The 21,683-nt window shown below is 38.8% G+C and overlaps 1 protein-coding gene and 1 long non-coding RNA gene across 3 annotated transcripts in view; one reads left to right on the plus strand and one right to left on the minus strand.

Annotated features, from left to right (window-relative positions):
- LOC109430922 (deformed epidermal autoregulatory factor 1) overlaps positions 1–16,198 on the minus strand; it is a 35,736-nt gene extending 19,538 nt beyond the window's left edge. Inside the window, exon 1 of one of the 2 annotated variants that reach the window (XM_062852662.1) lies at positions 15,821–16,198. In XM_062852662.1, coding sequence (XP_062708646.1) covers positions 15,821–15,889 — 69 coding nt within the window. In that variant the 5' untranslated portion in view covers positions 15,890–16,198. Of the gene's footprint in view, positions 1–15,379; positions 15,799–15,820 lie in introns of those variants that run through there. The other variant, XM_062852664.1, reaches the window with a different exon arrangement.
- The window catches only part of LOC134288293 (uncharacterized), a 69,688-nt gene that overhangs the window by 14,834 nt on the left and 33,171 nt on the right, over positions 1–21,683 (plus strand). The gene's annotated exons all lie outside the window — the stretch shown is intronic.

Here is a 21,683-nt window from a genome sequence, read left to right on the forward strand (position 1 = left end):
TCTCCACTTTGCCACTGGGTGTTGTAGGTATGTGTTGTCCGTCGTCAAATGTTTGTAATGTTCAGTCTGTAGAGGCCGCAAGGTCGAAGACGGTGTGATTGTCTTTTCATATTCAAATTGATGAACACCCCGTTAGTTAGAGCCACAATCATTTTAGCCGACCCCTCAGTTTTGATCAATTGTTGGCACAATCGTTAATTCAGTTTCTCCAGAAACCACTTCAAAGCAAAATGTTGTTGAAAAGAGGGAAGATACCCGGGTAGAGGTGAATGGCAAAAAAAAACAAAAGAACAACACATTCTATTGTCATAACTAATTTTGCCATTCATGAGTTCGTCATGTAAACAACATGTCAATAGCATAATATGATATCATATCAAAATATGCCATTTGCTTGTCATTTATCAAATGATTTAAAAAATTGAAGAATAACCATCGACGAACCGACGTGACAATGCTTCAAAATGTAATGTCAAACTATAATGTCAAAATTGAACTTTCTTTAGTTAACAATTTCAGTTATTATTTTTGCCCTTTTGTCACTTATTTCATACAAACCTGTGGCAAATTTTACCATTCTGTAATTTGTTTTTAATGGTAAAACTAGCCATTGCTTTGTAGTTCTTTTCTGCCCAGGTAGAGGTACTTTTTGCAGTTTTATTTAAATTTGGGTCGGTCGACCGTCGGCCATATTGAATCTTAACTTTTAGGGAGGATTTCCAGAAAATCGCCGCTATACATATTTTTGAAGATAAGGTGTAAATAGTGGACCGGTCTCAGCGAGAGCTACTCCAATACATAATACCAATACCAATGTACCAATACATAGTAGTTATTGAATCAATATGTAGAGTATACGTATAAGTACTGGAATAAGCTTATAACCTCCTTCCAACAGGTTTTTTACTCTTTAAAGTCAACTGGTTTAGGTCAGATTCGCAAAAAAGTGATGGTGCTCTACAGACACCATGAGCGTTAAGGGTTTAGTATTTCAGTATTTTCTAAACAGCAACATTGTTACGTTTGTAAAGTAGTTGTGACGTATGTAACTTAGTTTTAGGAATTTTCCATGAATTGGAGAATGCAATTCATGGAAAATTCTTCGATTGTTGCATGGAGTGTGTTACGTTTGTAAATTGTTGTGAACATTTAGTCAGTTTATTTTGTATGTTATACAAAGGTTTGTACATCTGTCCCTGAATTTTAATGTACATTTGTAGTGCTCCAAATATTTTAGGAGTGATACAGTACAAAACACACAAGCCGTCCCCTAACACGGACATCAAATTGTAGACGGTCTTGTGTTGTTTCCCGAATCGAGATGCCCCTTTAGGATTAGAAATTCCTAGACCAAAACAAGCTATGAATGCCGCAACAGATGCTGCGAACTAAAAGGCGAACTGCCAGAAAAAATACGATTACAGGATTGACTGATGAACCAAGAATGAAACCTCGTCATCCTGGGTTCGGACTTAGTTATCTATTTGGATAACTGGGCACAATTTATGTTATGTGTTGCATGTTTGTGTTTTGTGCATTTGTAATGTTCCATTTTATTTTGCGTATCTAAGTTCCCAGACGTGGGGCCCGATACGGAAAATAAAATGTGCATTTGTAAGGTTCCAATGTATTCGTTATATTTTACTTTTCGTATCCCACTAGCTTCAAAATGTGGGGCTCGATACGGAACATAAAATGCGCATTTGTAGGGTTCCTTTAGCAGTTGTCTACATTGTGGTACCCATCGGGAGCACAATGCATTTGTAGTGTTTCGCAAAACTTTTTTTTTGTTACATTGGCGCCCAACGTGGGGCATTGTGCATTATAAGGTTCCAATGCATTTTCCGTTACAACATACATATACGATTTTCCATGTATTCATATGCATGCATATTAAAAAAAAACATGGGCAGCTCTGGTTTATATGGAATGTATTGCACGGGAAATATTGCCAATTATTTTATTTCTTATGTTCAATGAGAGTAAATAATATTTCAACAAATACCAGTGTGAAAAATACGACAACGCAAGCGAAAACCAAGTAACAAGGAAGAGGCGGCAACAACGCTGTTTTTTCGTTAGCAGATTATGACAAAGATCGGACCCGAGTTTGTTCGCAACAAAAGCGGTAGGAATATTTGTCTTGCACCTTTCATTGAGTGGTTTACAAATGAAACTTGACTTTGTGCTAGGTAAGATTTTTTTTCCGTCTAAACCATAGGGGGATAATCTGCTCAACAGACACCCTAACAGAAGGTTAGGGTAGTGTAGGTCCGAGGCCGTCTTCTAAAACAAAAGTAAAAGCCAGGACTACTCTCTCCTCGTACCCACTAAACCATTCCTATGGTCGCCAAACCCTACATCTCTCCGGAACCACCAAGAAGGTATTGCTTCAGAGAGGGGCTAGTGTACATCGCACCCTCAAGGTTAGCTGCGTAGCCTGCAACGAACATCGATGACTCGCTCTAGAGTCCACGGTAACATGCTGGCGCTTAGCCAGTTTCTCGAGTGGTCCTCGCCAGAATCTATAAGAATCTGATTTAGTCCATTTGTAACATCACATATTCAACTATTATCTATGACCATCTGACTTTTGGAATATTTCAGACCAATCAAACCACTCAGAAAAACAGAACTTCAGATCTACACTCGTAACAGTAGATATATCCACTTCACAGAGTAACGTTGCTTAACCAACTATTGATACTGAACCTATAGGAAAACTGATTTATATTATTATGTACTTGATTCCAGGATATTCAGGGTCGTTCAAACTGTCCTGAAGCAGCAGCTATTTTTGCTATGAACTGTTATGCAACTATAACCTTTGATTCCGTTAGAATTGTAAATGTAAAATCTTTTGGGTTGTTCCAGACCAACCAAGCTACTTAGTAGAGCAGAATTTCGGATCTGTACTAGTAACAGTAGTCATATCCGTATACAAAGTAATATTGCCTAAGTTTGCTGGCCCTTAATGCAAACTTAACCTTTTGTAACTCGCACGGTTGGCCACCACCGTCAGCACCACGCTCGTGCTGAGTATAAAAAGCGAGATTTTTTCAACGTGTACAATACAATACAATACAACAATACAACAGCGCGATCGCTGGAGGGTTAAGAACAAACTTTGGATTACCTAGCACACCCGAAAAAATATCTTCCACCATCTTGATTCACAAACTAGAAAAAAACAGCCTTTAATCAATGCTGGCCATTTATTTAAGCGTTTTGATTAAAAGAATGAAATATTTTCCGTCAGAAATGTTGGTCAAGTTTACGGTTCATTCGACCAGGTGGCAATTGTGCCAAACTATCACCCATGGAATGCTGCTGGTGATTAAACATGGTGCACTCTTCGTTACCAATCTGTTCAACAGGTTGTTTCGAGCGTTTAGATTGTCTGTAGATAGCAAAATACATTGTTGGAAGATTTGATACGATTCAGCGAGCTACACTGTCGTCCAGCTGTCGGTCGAGTGCCACATTGAGACCACACTCTGCGGTCCCAACTTCCATTCACTCTGCCAGCCCCTGACTGACGACAGAGTTGAATAACCGACGTCGGGTACACGGTCAGCTTTTTGGGTTATTTAACTGCATCAACCTAAGTTCGTAACAAGCTAGGTAGCATTTTCTATTCTCTCTCATGCTCTGTTTCTGGGGTACTTGCCAACACTTGGGTTTGTTTGTATGTACCCAACTACTTTTGCCACTCGGCTTTCATTTTCAAGGATTTGCATGTACCTAGCCTCTGCTGTGGTGGTAGCGACCAACCATTGACTGCACTGCTACGGCACAACGCGCAACGCAACAACAACGGTTGACAATTATCTCCAAGGCGAAGGCAGTCGTGTCGACGAGATTCGATCGAATGTGCATTTTATGCCTCTAGCTAGGCAAACTTCTTTTTTTTTCGCTTCGATTCAAATGTCTATTTTGGTGCATATTCAAATTGCTTTTAAAATTAAGTCAACTGCCTTGGGTGGCTTACTTGTGATTTTACGATGACTTCAATTTATTCATGCTGTTTGGGCTTGTTAATTGTAAAATTCGTCAAAGGTTTGCATATTGATAAAAGAAACATTGATTTAAGGCGAAACTGGAAGCATTTCCTCATTTTTTGGGTTGATTTTTTTTTCGAAATATCGAAGTAATATTTTCATAATCATGTGCACATGTAGAGCATGTTTCAAGGTAGGGGTAGGCGGGGCAATATGGACACCCTAAGGTTTTTGCCAATTTTACCTGGCAAGATGTCAAAAAAGTTTAGTTTTTTGATACATGTATCCTTTTAAAGTCTATTTAGCATCTATTGCATAAAAATGCTCACGAAGAAAAATGATTTATCCACTTCAAACAATGTTATAAAAAATGTTAGTTTTTCATGACCGTCTTCAAGCATACGGGGCAGAATGGACACCCCCATGGAGCAATATGGACACCATCAGACTTTTACGAATTTCGTACATTATTTACACCTATAAAGTCATTTCATTACAAAACAACTATTATGGATGAATAATACGCCGAAGTAGTTCATTTTTGTTCAGTTAATTTAAATTCAGGCTGTTTTGGATAAAGCTTCGTTTTTGTCGGCATGTACAGCTATTTTCTTTATTATTCGGCTAGAACAACTATTTTCCACTGCTGTCGTTTTTTGACCAATTTGTTTCACCCTATGTCTATTATAGGGGCCTGTCCATAAACTACGTAGACTCTTAGGGGGGACGGGGGGGTCTGGCCAAAGTCTACGCTCCTTACAAATTTTGAAAATTTTGTATGAACAAAAGTCTACGAAGGGGGAGGGGGGGGGGGGTCTGAGATGGCCGAAAAAAGTCTACGTAGTTTATGGACAGCGCCTAGTGAACATTTAACCGAAAATATACTGAAATCGAAGAATTTGGTTGGATTGTGATTTAGGTTATATTTTTCCCTTGCCGCTTCTTTCAAAAAGGTGAGTGTCCATTTTGCCCCGGCAGCAGAAGATATTTCCAAACTTGATTTTTGATATAATAAAGAAGAAAATATAAACATGTTAAGCATGTACATACAGCAAAACTACTTGCATGTGTTCTAGAAATATCAGGTTTTAATCGACCTGCAATAAATTAATCACTAAACCTTATTTTAGATGGTGTGAAAATTATAATTTCCATGCACAAAAAACGGAGGACGCAACTTTTTCGTGTAAAATCAAGTATAATTTTAATTTCGAATGTTTCTTTCCTGAAACTACGTTTTAGACAAATGGACTATATTCTCCATTCATTAAAAGTTTAAAAAAGTTCGCATATTTAAAAATATTGAGGGTGTCCATTCTGCCCCGGGTGTCCATAATGCCCCGCCTACCCCTATCTACTGATTTTTTTCCTGGTGGAAAATGTTTTTCGTTTAGGTAAAACCAATTTTAAACAAAATTTCGAAAAAAATGGATTCTGCAAAAAATATTATTGTTCTAAAAGTGAAAACTTTTACAGAAGGAAAACAAATGTTAGTAACATGCAACATGAAAGGTTTAGTAAATGCCATTTTCATTATTTTATGAATCCCGTCTACACTGTATGTTATAGCAATAATAATTGTAACTCTCTAAAACACCTCTAAAATAAAATTCAAAGTTTTCAAAGCAGTCTTTAGAAAATTTTCAAATAAATATTAAAAATATATTTTTTATTAACCTTTCGTCACTCATGAGTACAAAAAGTGAGAATTTTTCAACGTGTTGTACAAAATACTACAGCACGATCACTTTCGAAAGATTCGATCTCCGTATCAAGTATCAAGGATCTAGTATAGATAGATCCTCTTGTTACGGGTATAAATATTTGTTACAATTATAAGACAGAATAATTGTTAAATGTGTTATAAATATTATATTCGTACGTTCTTTGTGTTATATGTTTTATTTTACCTTGTAAATATTCCCCGAGTTTTAATACACATTTATAGGGTTCTGACTGAATAGAGGTACATGAAATGCAATCCACTGTTGATTGCCAACTTTCAGGCTATTTCGGGCAGAGGTCAAGTACTAGACATGTAAACCTTTCCCTGCCACGGACTTCAAGTTCTTGAGCTCAAGTATCGAACCCTGAAACGGGATACCCGATTAGGATTAGTTTTCCTAGACAAAACCAAGCTATGAACACAGCAACAAATGCTGTGAACTAAAAGGCATACTGCCAGTTAAAATACAAGTCCAGGATGACTGATGGACCTAAACCAATTAATGAAACCTTGTCATCCTGTGATCGGAAGGAGTTATCCATCTGGATAACAGGGCACATTTATGTTATGTGTTGTGCTGCGTCAATCTGTGATGTCTCCTATTTATGCATTTGTAAGGTTCTAGGTAGTAATTAATTTCTTTTATTTTTGTAACATGGCGCCCAACGTTTGAGCAAGAATTTTTCGTGAATCGTTCACCGATTCACGAAAAATTCAGCCCCACGTTGGGCGCCATGTTACAAAAATAAAAGAAATTAATTACTACAAAGGATCACCATATCACGATACACATAGAACCTTACAAATGCATAAATAGGAGACATCACAGATTGACGCAGCACAACACATAACATAAATGTGCCCTGTTATCCAGATGGATAACTCCTTCCGATCACAGGATGACAAGGTTTCATTAATTGGTTTAGGTCCATCAGTCATCCTGGACTTGTATTTTAACTGGCAGTATGCCTTTTAGTTCACAGCATTTGTTGCTGTGTTCATAGCTTGGTTTTGTCTAGGAAAACTAATCCTAATCGGGTATCCCGTTTCAGGGTTCGATACTTGAGCTCAAGAACTTGAAGTCCGTGGCAGGAAAAGGTTTACATGTCTAGTACTTGACCTCTGCCCGAAATAGCCTGAAAGTTGGCAATCAACAGTGGATTGCATTTCATGTACCTCTATTCAGTCAGACCCCTATAAATGTGTATTAAAACTCGGGGAATATTTACAAGGTAAAATAAAACATATAACACAAAGAACGTACGAATATAATATTTATAACACATTTAACAATTATTCTGTCTTATAATTGTAACAAATATTTATACCCGTAACACTGTTTTAGAAAAATCACAATAATTCTCATATAGGTGCAATAATAATGGTTATCAAGGACCTTCATTACCAATAGAGGTTGATGTTCTAACAAATTCCCGGTATTTTCCCGGTTGTTTGCGTTTTCCGGTTAATTCCCGGTTGAGTGGCCACCCTCGAAACTATACAAAAATTCTCAAACTATATCCCGCTTGGTTGGCGGGGTTAGGTATTAAAGGGTTAAGAGATTTGCTTGAAAATCTATCCAGGATTCATCTTTTAACACTTTTCGAAAATCCCTCTAAAATTTTTAGTTGGAATTCTCTTTCCTTACGAAGCTTCTTTCCGAGTTATTTCCGGAATTTATTCTCATTGCAGAATTGCCTGAAATTTCTTTCCAATATTTTACTGGAAGTTGCTCCCGGAAGTTCAATCAAAGCGTCCTCCGACATTTCTGCCAGATTGTTCACAACAGATTGTCCCGAAATGGCTCCCAGAGTTCCTTGTAGGATTTCTCCCGTTGTATCTTTCGAAATTTATTTTGGAGAGTTTTTCAGATTCTTTTAGGCATTTCTACCATAGTTTCCTCTAACATTTCACTCCCAAATTTCCGGAATTTCTACCGATGTTTTTTTTTTCGAATTATTGCGGGATTTATCTAAAAGTTTTCCCTGAAATTTATTTTCGACGCTTTTTTGGAATTGCTTCAGAGTTCCATCTGGGATATTTTTACTACTTATTCTAGGGAATTTACCAAAATTTGTTCTAAAGTTTCTGTTAAGATTTATGCCGGAGTTTCTCGATCGATTTCTCCCATAGTTCTTCCAGGATTTTTTCAAAGGGTTTCCGGGATTTCTACCGGATTCTTCTGAATTTTTGCAAAAAAAATTTCAGGCTTAGAGAATTAAATATAAAAAATGTCAAATTTACGATAAATCGCAGAAGGAATCCCTGGAGAACTCAACGAAAAATCCCGTGAGGAGCTCCAGAAGAAAATAAGAAGTAGAATCCCAAGAAGAGTCTGGAGGATTTATTCATTCACACATAAAGTCAACAGATAAAATGTTTACTCCAATGACACAAAATACGGAAGGTACATTAGGGTAATTTTCCAATTGTTGCACGGCTAAAACTCGCCTATTGTTGCACATTCCATGTTTTTCTTATGAGGTGTGCAACAATTGGCAAATTTTTAGCCGTGCAACAATTGGCGATTTACCCTATTACAACTAAAATCAACTGAAAATACGCTTAAAGCTACGCTTATTAACTAAACGTGCCACATTAAAATCAAATACGAAATAATCAGTATTGAACAAACGGGACATATCACGAACCGGCTCATTTAGGCTGTAATTGGTGTTTGCAAGTGCGAGATTGAGGAACGGATGAGATCTTAGACTACGGCGGCGTGTGTTCATATGCAGCATTCCTAGAGGAGCAGGGCAATCTATGTTGCCTTGCAGAAGATCTTCTACAAAGCAGACTTTGGCCACATTGCGTCTCGTACTGAGAGGTTCCAAATTAATAAGCTGACAGCGGCTTTCATAGCTTGGCAAAGTTAGCGGATTCCTCCTCCTGAGATGGCGTAGCGCAAAACGAATGTATTTACGCTGTACTCTTTCGATGCAGTTGTTGTAGTAAGGAGCCCAGACAAGTAGACAACTGCCGAGTACATATTCTAGGATGGGGCGTACAATTGAACAGTAAAGCGACTTCAAGCAGTAGATGTCCTTAAATTTCTTGACAAAGCGAAAGAAGAAACCAAGCTGTGACGATTTGTTGGCGACGACGTAAGCGACATGGTCTTTAAATGTCAGTTTAGAGTCAAGCAGAACTCCGAGGTCCTTGACTGTCTGTCGATTCACATTTCAACCGAACACCTTCCAAAGGGTAGTCAAAGTGGAGAATGGACTTCTTACGGCCGAATGATATGACAGAGCATTTAAATACATTTAGTGACATACGATTTGATGAGCACCAAACAGCAAAGGTTTCAAGCTTGTGCTGTAGAAACGCTGCATCGGGACGTTGCTTGATCGTGAAATACAGCTTTAGGTCGTCAGCATATGAAAGTTATATGTATTTAATAATATGTCAACATTTCATTCCGTGTGAAATATCAGGAGGAAGCGACTGTTGCTGAAGCGACTCTCAAAACAAAAACAAATTAACGACGCCGGAGCCCATGAGCATCGGTGCTCCTCACGGCAAAGATTTCACCAGACATTGCCACGGAGAACCTTTGGGAGAAATTCATAGAGGATTCCCGACAGATACTAAGGTAAATCGCCAATTATTGCACACCTCATAAGAAAAAACATGGAGTGCGCAACAATTGGTGATTTACCCTAGTTGAAATCCTGAAAGGAACACTAGAAATAATCGCTGTAACTTCTGATAAAATTACAGGAGAACTTTTGAAAAATAAAATAACTCTCAAGGAACTTTTGCCTGGACTCTGTTGGAAATCAAACGTGGAACACAGGAAGGAACTCCGAAAAAAGGTCTAAGAGAAATCCCGGGAAGAACTCCGGGAGATATAACAGATTTTTTTGCAGAAAATTACGGGACAACTAAAGTGACGATTCGTTCGTTAAGAGTTCGTTAGATGGGCTGTCTCGATGATTGAATGTTCACTGGTTGGGGCAAAGCCCAACTTAAAAGCACTCCTCCTCTCCTCCTCTTCTTGGCGTAACGTCCTCACTGGGACAAAGCCTGCTTCTCAGCTTAGTGTTCAATGAGCACTTCCACAGTTTTTAACTGAGAGCTTCCTTTGCCAATGACCATTTTGCATGTGTATATCGTGTGGCAGGCACGAAGATACTCTATGCCCAAGGAAGTCAAGGAAATTTCCTTTACGAAAAGATCCTGGACCGACCGGGAATCGAACCCGTCACCCTCAGCATGGTCATGCTGAATACCCGTGCGTTTACCGCCTCGGCTATATGGGCCCTTAAAAGCACTGTCAATGTCAAAATAGATGTCAAAACGAGTCTGACGTCTGACCGTCGTCGCATCACAGCTCCTGTATACAGAACGTTTGCGCAAGCATGTGAGTGTTTCGTGACGTATTTCTCGTCATTTGCGTGTGTCTAGAGCATTTTGAGCAGTTGTCAGTTGCCCAAACGAACGAACACGATTCGCTAATCGGGGCGCAGTCGTGACCCAACCAGCGAATCCGGACTGGAAAAAGAAAAAAAAAACTCTTTGGGAAATTTTGACAGGAATTCTGGTAGAAATCTTGAGAGGGACACTGAAAAGTACTCCGGAAAAACTCGCAGAGAAATCCCAGAAGGAACTCCGGGAGATATCACAGGCAGAATGTTAGCAGAAATCTCAGAACGAATCCTAAGAAAAACCCCGGAAGTATTGCTAGAAATCGAAATTCCGAGAGATACTTTGGGAGAAACTTCACTGAAATCTCAAACAACTGCAAGAAAAGTCCTGCAATGAAATTCGAAATAAATATCTCTTTAAATACCAGGTAGAATCTTGCTCAAAATTCAGGGAGAAATCCCTGGAATTTCTAGGACGAGGAATCCAGGAACTTCAAGAGCTTCTCTGGAGAAATACCAGAAGGGATTCTTGTCGAAGTTTCGAAAGAAAAATGTTCGGGATGAATTTCCAATATCCAATTGACCATGAACTCTGAGAACTTAACTTCTGAGTAGCTACTAAAAAGAGTAAAGGTTGCTACTTTATATTCATACAACTCAAAATCACTCAATAATGATGCATTGTAATGATATCCACTTTGTTTTGGATAATCGTCGGTTTCTGCTTTGTAAGTACTGTGCAAAAGGATAGGACAAGTAACGACCATGTAATGATTCCTCTAAGAAACTTACTTTGGGAGTTTGCAGATGGCAGAATAGGAAAAACGCGAAACTACGCCGCTGTCTATTCAAATACATCCAACAATCTCTTTCCTGTGTGGAAAAACATATTCTATCTCAGAATTCTGAAAGGGAAAGTAACACTTCCACCCATACTGAATCAGTTGTGAAAATTACTTGAAGAAGAATGAGAAAATTTACTTGACCACTCAACTTGGGATCTGCAAAATTAGTTCGAAGTGGCACAGGTCACGGTTAAGCAACCATGTATCTGCAGTCAGTCTAAGCTAAGCTAGAAAACTCTGGCAAAGCTGCAGTTAGTCCTAGTTTCATGTAATTCATTATTCTTGCAATTTTATTTGTCTCTACTTATGACGCGTTCTGAAGGTACAACGGACGAGCAGTTGAAACGTCTCGTAAAATGAACTAACAGTAATGTTTGAACATATCCACGTGCCACCTTCATCGCTGGGTAACGACAAACTACCGTTCACAATCACAACAACCAAGAGAGCTGGACTTTAAAAAACGTAAACAGAAAATCCAATAGGATGCTATAGAACGGAGAGATCTTCGGAATCTTCTTTGAGCCGAATCCCAACACTTCGGTTTGTTTATAGTCTGTACCAACGAGACGACCACCACGCTCTAGGGAGGAAGACCGCAGGTACAGAATCGCGGCTCATAGTCATTCATGTTTTGGTGTCGCTGTCTGCCGACGCAAACAGTGTGGTGTTAACAAAACAGAAGCAATCCCAAGTCACGAGACGAGAACCCGAACAGTGACCATAAAAAATGTAAACAAAAATACTTTGAAAAATATTCGTGCGGCAATCGACTCGCCCGTCCGTCCGCAAAAGCCAATCCGTCCGAAACGGAACGACAGATCGCGGCCTTGTTCGGTCGTGTTATCCAACACATATCAACCGCCGAGTTTCGCGTTCGCGCAACATACCCACAATATCGAAACGTTATCATCATAACAGTTTGGTCGTGCGAACTTCGCCTCGCCGCCCCGTCCGTGTTGTGCTTTTGCGCACACACGCACGCACTGACTGGGGTCAGTCAGTCAGCCACCAGCAGCGGAACGGGAATATTCAGTGCAGTGACTGACTGACGGACGAACGACGAGCTTGTTCTGCTGGCGCTGGCCTGCCTAGCAGCAGTAGGCAAGGCATTCGTTCGTGGCGTGGCAGTCGTAGTCGTCGTCTACGGTATCGACTTCGTTGACAAGCAAGCGACGGCTACGAAAAGCAACAGAGCGATGCAAAAATCAAACATGGCGTTCGGGTGGACAAGGCAGTGTTGCCAGGATTTGGGGTATGCGGTGTAGCTTTTACACCAAAACAATTTGAAAAATACAAGCGAACCCTGAATATGATCTGATTCAGTTCCAACCCGGGTTCAAAAACAAAAGTGACATACAATTGCTTTTGTGGCATGGAAGACTTCTTCTTTTTCTTCTTTATGGCTCGACGTCTGCACCTGGACTTGACCTGGCTCACTGCAACTTAGTGTTCTTTGAGCACTTCCACAGTTATAAGGGCTTTCTTTGCCTGCCATTGCATGAATTTGTACATAAATTGTGTGGCAAGTACAATGATACACTATGCCCAGGGAGTCGAGAAAATTATCCCGACCTGAACGGGAATCGAACCCGCCGTCTCCAGATTGGCGATCAATAGCCTTAACCACTAGGTTAACTGGAGACCCCAGGCATGGAAGACTTAATGAGTTCCTAATGTTTCCTATTCCTTGAATGTCAAGCTGGAGAGAAATCTTTATAACCCTGTAACGTCCGAAAGAAAATGTGAGAGGAGATAATTGTTCATTTTAAGCCATGCAGCGTTATTGATTTCATAGTTTGGCCTAGTACCAACCACTCAGTTTTACTGAAAATAAGAAGGGAAATGGAACAATCTCGGTCGGGCTTCTATATTGGGCACTTTTCTGCTATATCTGTCAGAAGCTACTCCTAAAAATCCTTTAGGAGTTCCTTTAATTGTTCTTTCTAAGGTGTTCCTCCTTCTCACAAATATTTTCCCTCCAATATTTCGTCCAGGAATCCCCCCTAAAAGTTCACCCAGGGATTAGAAGTCAATTGGGTTATTTAAATTTTGAAAATTTATTTTACGATTTTATACAAAGGAGCACTTTTTTCTGAGCCACTATGACTTTTTTCGGATTTTTAGAACTTTACCTAAATACCTAAAATCAATTTCGAAGAGATTTTTTTGAAATCACCTTTTGACAGCTCTGCCCGGTACTAAATGCGACGAGAGGCGATTGGACAAATCACTTCCATACAAATTTCAAACTGATTTTAAGATAGGTTTCCGGGCACAACAATTAATAAATATTTGGATTTTGGCTCAGTTTGGCAAGCAGATTCAGAATGTGACATTAACCCAACTTCGCTAAAGAAGCTAATTAACAATTCCTCAAGGAATTTCTCATCAGCAATGACTCCGGTAATTCCTTCATGGATTGCTCTGGAAGGTTTTTCATTAAATCCTCGAAGGCTTTATTTGGCAGTTCCTTCAGGAATTCTTCCGGAAGTTCTCCTAGGGTTTTTAAGACACCCTGGAACGATCCCACAAGTTTTGTGAGGAATTCCTTTCATATTTCTTCTTTATTCTTCCGGAAGTCTCCCCCGAGAATCTTATACTAGAGAACTTGTACTACTGAAGAAACATCAGTAAGAAGCTTTTATTTGTATGAAAGTGATACTCGCGAGTGTTGAAGAGCGTGTTTGGACGTGAGAAACACAACAATTAATAATGAGTGGTGGACGAACTCTTCGCTGCGCGACAAGGAACACAGCAGCAAACATATTAAGGAAAATATATTTTTTTTATTGGTTTTTAGGCAAATCTTAAGCAAACAAATGATGCAATCTCATAACTTAAGCACAATGCATCTATTAAAAATACATTTTGGTAACATTTCAGTCGAAAAAGTGCTCAATTGCCATTACCGCAACATTAGGTACTACCATAACGAAGGGAACAATTAAGGTAGCCCGGGGCAAGTGAGACCGACAGCTATAATTTTTTTTCATTATTAATTTTTAAGCCTAACATTCTTCATGAAAAACATAGCTGTCACACCAATGGATACTTTGAATACAAAAATTAATGTTGTTTCCACCATAAAGTGACCATATATTATATTGTTGTTCATATGTAATTTACAATTCACTAGGTGAATTTGACGAGCTCTACTACATCCGTCGTACAAAAATAGAATAACAAATAAAGTCACACTTTTTCAGTTTCAGGATAATATTTGGAGCTCTTGCAAATGATTTCAAGCGAAAAAGCTGTATATTTTCATTTATTACCTTTTGTTTACTGCTCTCACTTACCCCAGTGTATTTCAATATCTGGGGCAAGTGAGACCTATGAGCGTAACAAACACAACTTCACAGGTTAATCCCGCTTTGTCCAGCCTAAGACGAAATTTACATGAAAGTCAATCAACATCAACACCTTAATTATCCTACCATCGAAATATACTTGATTACTTCTATTTCGATGACGAAGTTCTTGTTTTCAAAGGTTTACACCTTTGATAAAACATCTTTGTTTCAAAAGCATGTATTTTTCATATTCTCCTCTAAATATATTCCATTATTTTCGCGTTTTTCGCTGCATCATAAGTTTTTCTGAGTATTGGGGAACCACCCATGGAAAAAAAAAATGAAAACTGCCTTTGCATTATTAAATAATCGTAAGATTATGTAAGGAAGAAGAAGTTACTGTAAATCATGAAACCCTAGATTTCCTATTGGCGAGATTCATCAACTATGTAATGTGAAAAGCAACTGTCAAAAACAACAAAATCTATGTCACTTAACTTTATGGCGCTTTTGGTGTTAAAATAAATTTGTTTTTTTACGACCTGTAGAGGTAAATCCAGTTTTCCCAGCGATTTGTTATTTTACATGTTACGTAATTTATGAACGATACCATGAAACTGTTTTTATATAAATTTCGAAACATCGCTATTCAAATAAGATATTTTTAATTTATGCTACCTTATTTGCAACAACTATACTAAGCCATTGGAACAAACATTCTGAATAGGTCCCACTTGCCCCGTGAAACGGAGTAAATGAAAATTATGTGGCACTTTTCATTATATGCATGTATATATGCATGGAATGTAGATATTTTCAAACAATTTCAATGCACGTTAATAAGTAGAAATATACCAACACCGTCTTTTCGAATCATTAAATAATTCGAGTTCAGAAATTGTTGGCATGACAAAACCGAATTAGCACTTTTTTAGGTCCCATTTGCCCCGAGGTACCTTACTCTATCCACAGATTATCCCATGTAAGGTATGGTATCTTGACCCGATAATTATAAACTGGTTTACGTTCGATCAATAAATACAATTACATCTTTTACACAATCCATTCAACTTTTTCGGCACGTTGGTCGTTGGACGTTGGCTTATTTTGCTGACTACATTTTATTACTAAATCCAACCTGGCAGCCCTAGTCGTAGTTCCCGAATGGGGCCCTCGCTACGACGGAATGTTCGTCGTGTCGTTGGCGATTCCGAAACGATCCTCTGCTGCTTGGTAGCTGTGTTCGCTGCTCTCACACGCACACACCCATGGCCCCTCGACCCGATTGATTCGACGAGGCACCATTTTTCCACGTTCAACTTTTTCTTCTTTCCCAGCTAGGGCATTATTTTGTGGCCCCACAATACACACACGCAAATTGCACAAAACATCGATCTCCGATCTTCGCAGATCCTTCGGAAAACCCATTTTCCCATAACACTAGTCACAATGATATTCTTCCCAATCACAAAAGCAGACTTTTCGCGGCAGGCCACCCGAAAAGTTGCAGCAGCCCCGAACAATGGCAGCGCCGATTTTTGCTTTTACTGAGCGAGGCTTGCGCTCGTGCATTGATTACCTCATCGCCATTTTCGAGTTTGACATGTTCTTCGGCTTCGTCGGAAAGTTCCGGAATTTCCGAGTCCATCTTTTTTCGGGTTTCGGGAACGCGCGAGTAGAGTTTTGTTGCTATTGCTCTAGTATAGCGGAAACTTATTAGCCTCCCGATCGCGGAGCGCGCGGACAAAATACCTCCGTAAAATTTGTTCACTACACACCACCGACGAAAGGCGACGACTCGACGATTGATGATGACGACGACGGCTATTGAACGAGAAACGACCGACCGACCGACGGACGACGAGAAATTGGAATGGGAATGAAGGCAGAAAAAAATCTTCGCTTGTTTTACGGGAAAAAGCTCACTTTCTTGACACGACGACGAAGACTGAAATGAGAATGTGTGCACGACGTTCGCCTCGGCGACCCGAATTTTTGCTTTGCTGGTGAGGGCAGAGCCAGTGTTGCCACAATGTTACTTGTTGTATGAAGGAAAAAAAAACAAGTTGAACGTCAGATTCTCTGGCATGTTTACTGCTTTCTTTGAGAACACAAAGATTGAAGACTACAAAAACACATTAAATATATTATTTAAAGGTTACTTTAGCTCACAAGTTCAATAAAACAAACAAAATTACGCTACAAAATATTGCAGCTTTTTATTAGTTACGTTAAATTCTTACATTTGGCAGCACTGCTGCACTTACATCGTGCTTTTTCTTTTGTGCTTTCCACGCAGACGGAAAAGACGCAGAAGGAGAAAAAAGGAGGAACGAAACGGTTTTCTGCGACGATGGAGAGCGTTGCCAAATGTACCGTTACTTTGCGGGCATCAGTCAAAGTGCAGCCAAACGGTAACGGTTGTAACTAGGGATGATCAAAAGTTTTTCGACGTTAGAAAATTTTGCTTGAATGATTCGTAAAAACGGTAAAAACGATGCAAAAGCCGAAGACGGTATAGAGGCTTGCATCAAAAACATAACCTCATCGAATTCCCATACGATTTGTAAACATTGCCCTCAAATTTTTTTTGAGGGCAAGGACGGCTTTATGGACCGACGCCGAAGGAAAGAAAGAGAAGGAGATAATGATGACGTCAGCGTGCAAGCGCTTATGGACTTTATCCACCGACTAAACCGACGTGCCACTCGATTCCGAGACTTGACCGAAAACATTACACGGCAAATTCAAATTGCAGTGATCGCAATTCGTCGGTGCTTTATCCACCGATGAACCGAATTCATCGCGGTCCGAGAATTTTGACACTAGAGCGGGGCCGTTCCAATCAGAATTGGACGATTCTGATTGGAACAGACCCCGCTCTAGTGTCAAAATTCTCGGACCGCGATGAATTTGGTTCATCGGTGGATAAGTCCATAGGGCACTGCATGAAATTCTCTCCTTCTCTTTCACGCAAAAACGGCTACGCTCAAAAATGTGTTCGGCCTGCACATTTTTATGTCGTTTTCGTTTTTGCGGTGGTGCTACACCGGTGTAGCACTTTTGCACCGAAAACGTTCGTTTTTGATTTTCGTGCTATACCGGTGCAGCACTTTTTCTGCACCGCGCATGATAGTGTAGCACTCAAAAAATCGGGAGTGTAGCTGGTGCACCGTTTCCACCAATCAGCGTTTGCAAAGTTGTCAATATTTTGGTGTTTATACACGCACACCAATGCAACTGCACCGAAAATGTTCGTTTATTCAGCGAAAAGTGTAGCACGAAGCGGTATAGCACCGCCGCAAAAACGAAAAACGACATTATGTTTTATGTATGCTTTTTAACTGCAAGTCCGCTAAGTGCAGTTATTCCAACGCTATCTGTAAAAAAAACAAAACGTCAACAGAGTTGCGATGTTTTTCGTATGCACTACAGCTGCATTGCGATGTTTTTGAGTGCATTCTGGCTGCGTCCAACAGCAACTGACAACTGTTTGACGGCTGTCAGTCTTTGTAGTTAGCGAATTACTTTCGGTAACTGAAACGTAAACATGTTGCAGTTATCGAACGTCTACTGTACAGAACGTTTGTGCAAGTATGTGATGTCGAATTCGTTTATTTGCACCGCCTACACCGCTTTGCCACCGGGTGTAACAAACTTGCACCGAAACCGTTCGTTTATTCGCAGGTACTGTTCTGTTTTGACACCCGATTGGCACCGGTGCAAGAAAAAGCTACACCCAGTTTGAGCGCGATGTAGCAGGTACAAAGCTAGTTTTACCAATACATACATATCGCTGAACTTGTATCGTGGTTTTGTTTTGGTAGGAATGATGATTTTCTCTTCGGCATTAGGTAAACAGTTTTCTTGGATATTCATTTAACGGCAAATCTGTGCGTTTAAAAATTATTTAAACTCGATCGATGATTATCACGTCTTTCAATCAACTTCTGAGGAATCTTCAAAATTTATCGGTAACATGAAATTTCGAAGAGTTGATTCAACGAATATTTTTCCCATTACTATTTTTTTTAATTATTGCAAATACGTGGATTACTTTTAATGATTAAATTTTTAATCATTAGAATTTTCTGTCGCATGGTGATCTATTAATTATGAAAAAAATTGTCGTAAAAAAGTTTTGATAAGCCCAGAATAGAATAAAAATCTATTCATTCAAATTGGACTGAAATACTACTGAAGTAACATTTTGTAAACAGTTTCAAAAACCGCAAATTCTATTTTTTTTTCTTTCAACTGTAATGTAATTCAACATTGATAGTCAATCAAATGTCACTAAAGGATGGTTAAAGCCTTTTTAATATGAGTTGCGTTCCAATAACGTTATGTCCTAAAAAGCATTTATTTATTTTTTTTACGTTGTAGCTAAACGTTTTCTATTGAACTGCCTTTAACATTTTTTATGTTAGCATCCTTTTTATTGGGCAGGTTAAATTCTAAAAAGTTGCTTTTAATTGAAAAATTATGATATTACGAGAATTTGAAGAAGCGAAATATTGTAGGAGTGTTAAAACATTGGGTAAAAATTTTCAAGTAACATTTATTATTACAAGTTTATCATGTACAAGTGGATTACACAAGTGGATGAAAACTTTTAAAATTGTTAAATTGGATATAGAAAGTAAAAAATAAAAATAAATAAAAATAATTTTGTTCATCACGGAAATCATGAAAACATTGATTATGTTTATTTTTGATATCCTTTATTGTTTTCATTGACGCTCTCACGCGCTCTTACTAATACCATCATAAGTTGTCAACAAATTGCACCGAAACCGTTCGTTTTTCCGGTGTCAATTGCTACACCGGTGCAGTGCACCGTCGGGAATAAACGAATTCGACATGAGTGTTTCGTGACGTATTTTTTCGTCCCTTGCTTGTGTCTAGCGCATTTTGATCAGTTGTCAGTTGCCCCAACGAACGAACACGATTCGCTAATCGGGGCGCAATCGTGACCCAACCAGCGATACATACCCAACAATACCACATAATGTTCAAATTGTATCCCGAATGGGTGTTTAAGCTCATCTTATGGTTATCGTTTATGCGGGTACATTTATTAGTTCAACGTTCAACATCCCATTTAAGACAAGACCTCGGACAAGACATAATCAACAAGGGGTCATGCACAAAATACGTCACGCCTTAAGGGGGGAGGGGGAGGGGGGAGGGGTCGGGTTGCAGAACGTGACAACCCATACAAAAAATATTGAGGTCCCATAAAAAAAGTGTGACATAGGGAGGGGGGGGGGGTTTGAAAAAGGTCGATTTTTGCGTGACATAATTTGTGTATAACCCCCAATAGTACGCCACAATTCTTTATTACACCAACAAACCTAACCTTAGAATGACTGACAATTCTCTGGTCATTTTGACAGATGTAATATGAGCATGAAAAGGACGGCAACAAGATCGATAAAGTAGAATACAGGGTGTTAGGTTCGCGAGTGCAAATTTTTTAAAGGGTGATAGAGGACCATAAATGGTGAAAAAATTGTTCTACGAATTTGGTCAAATCTCAACCGTTACGTAGTTATTGAACTTCCCATGTTTTTGACTCTGATTGCCTTAAGTCGCTATAACTTGAAAATGGTCGAACTTATCGTAATTTTTTGACCCTTATCCGAAAGATTATTGAATTTTCTATCAAACGGCATCTTTAAATCGATTAGTTTAGGTAAATAACTAAGTGTTCTAGAGCAAAATAGCTCAAAATAGTGTGTTTTAATTTGTTTTTGTCAATTGGCGACAAACATATCTAAAGGTCCAATCTGCTCGCGAAAGATCGCTTTCGTAAGTCCATTTCAGCTGGCACGCACGCCATTGACCAATCCAAATTCCTATGTGGTAGTGGTTTGTGTTCAGATTTTCCGTGTTAATCTATCTGTAAGAACTTTGTAAACATCTTTTGTTCTCACGTATATGGATAGGCTTGCATTAGGTTTCGTGAGACATTTTTTGGACAACTCAATTCCATTGGTATTTCGTCTCATTTTAACGAGTAATGGTTTTAAGCTGAAACAAATTAGGTTGCTGTGCTCACCATTGCTAGAAGCAACTATGACCAGAAGAGAAAAAATATATGAGAATCTGTATTGGTGAAGTATGAAGCCGGTTCATTTTGGACAAAATGAAACGTGAATCAAACAAAAATGTTCAATTAACTGTATTAATGAGATTTGTTGCGTTAAAGAAGCATGACTGCATCTTATTCTGTTGATTCACACCATTTTCACTTCTAAAACATGGTTGTATTCATATTGTGGTAAACATTGTTCAAAATTTAAGTTTTATGATGTTTATCTTTACTATAACGGTAGTTTTCAAGGATATCAACCCAAATTGAGCTTACTTGCAAATTTCTTACTATATCATCACTAAAATTGTTTTGTTTTAACCTTATTATATCCATTTGGCACAATACTTGGGATAAAAACTCAACATTTAATGTATTCTTAAGAGTTCATATAATTACAAAGGAATTTTTCAAAGTACATTCTGTGCTGTAGCATACCAGTGAGACATAGTGCATATCAGCAGATATCACACAGAAGCTACTGCTCCTCTTGGCATGTCAGTCCCATGTCGTTTCTAATGTGAATCATATTTTTGTCACTCACGAGGTCATTTAAAACAAATTTGATATTTTTTCCGCCATGGAAAGGATACGCATGAAGTAAATACATTTTTTATTCTGTTATTCTGTTATAATCAACGCACCCCCGGGCCGTGGCCAATCTGCGTTGAATCGCTGGGCGATACGTCTACCAGTAGACTTGTATCTGCCCAATGCTAAACCGATTAGCATAGCAAGTCCTTTCCACTGATGAGTAGGCTCGAATGTCCCGCCCCTCCCTATAACCCATAGGGGGAAATAAGGAGTTTCCAGTTTCAAGTATTGTATTGGTTATGACACCAACTCTTTCTATTCCTTGGGAAAAAAAATCACTAGACTTGGATTACCAGACTACTATTAATAATGAACATAATTAAGATACAAGTTTACATACACAATTGTAAAAGCAGTGTTAGATACTTTAAAGTGAATTGAAAAATGTGAATACGATAAATTGTAAACTATTCCGCGGCGACACGAATGCTTCAATAGTGTCATAAATAAAGGCGCAAACAAACAAATAATTGATATTGAAATATACATATTGCATTATCTATTAGCAAAGTAGTAAAAAGAGTTGGGTGCCTGATTATAAAATTGTTGTACTTATCTTGTGTGTTTCGGACAAGTCCCGTTTGTGTTGGCCATTGGGACACTTCTTGCTTCAAAACGGTCGTTTCTGGAATGGAAAGAGAATAATTGGCCGCACAACTCCGCAAATGGGCGGCCCGCACATATTAGTATAATGTTGCAACGATTGAGTATAATTGTTAATCTATATGAATACTGCTACTAGTTCAGGTTT

This window comes from Aedes albopictus, chromosome 2, assembly GCF_035046485.1.
Source record: "Aedes albopictus strain Foshan chromosome 2, AalbF5, whole genome shotgun sequence".
NCBI classification, from domain to species: domain Eukaryota; kingdom Metazoa; phylum Arthropoda; class Insecta; order Diptera; family Culicidae; genus Aedes; species Aedes albopictus.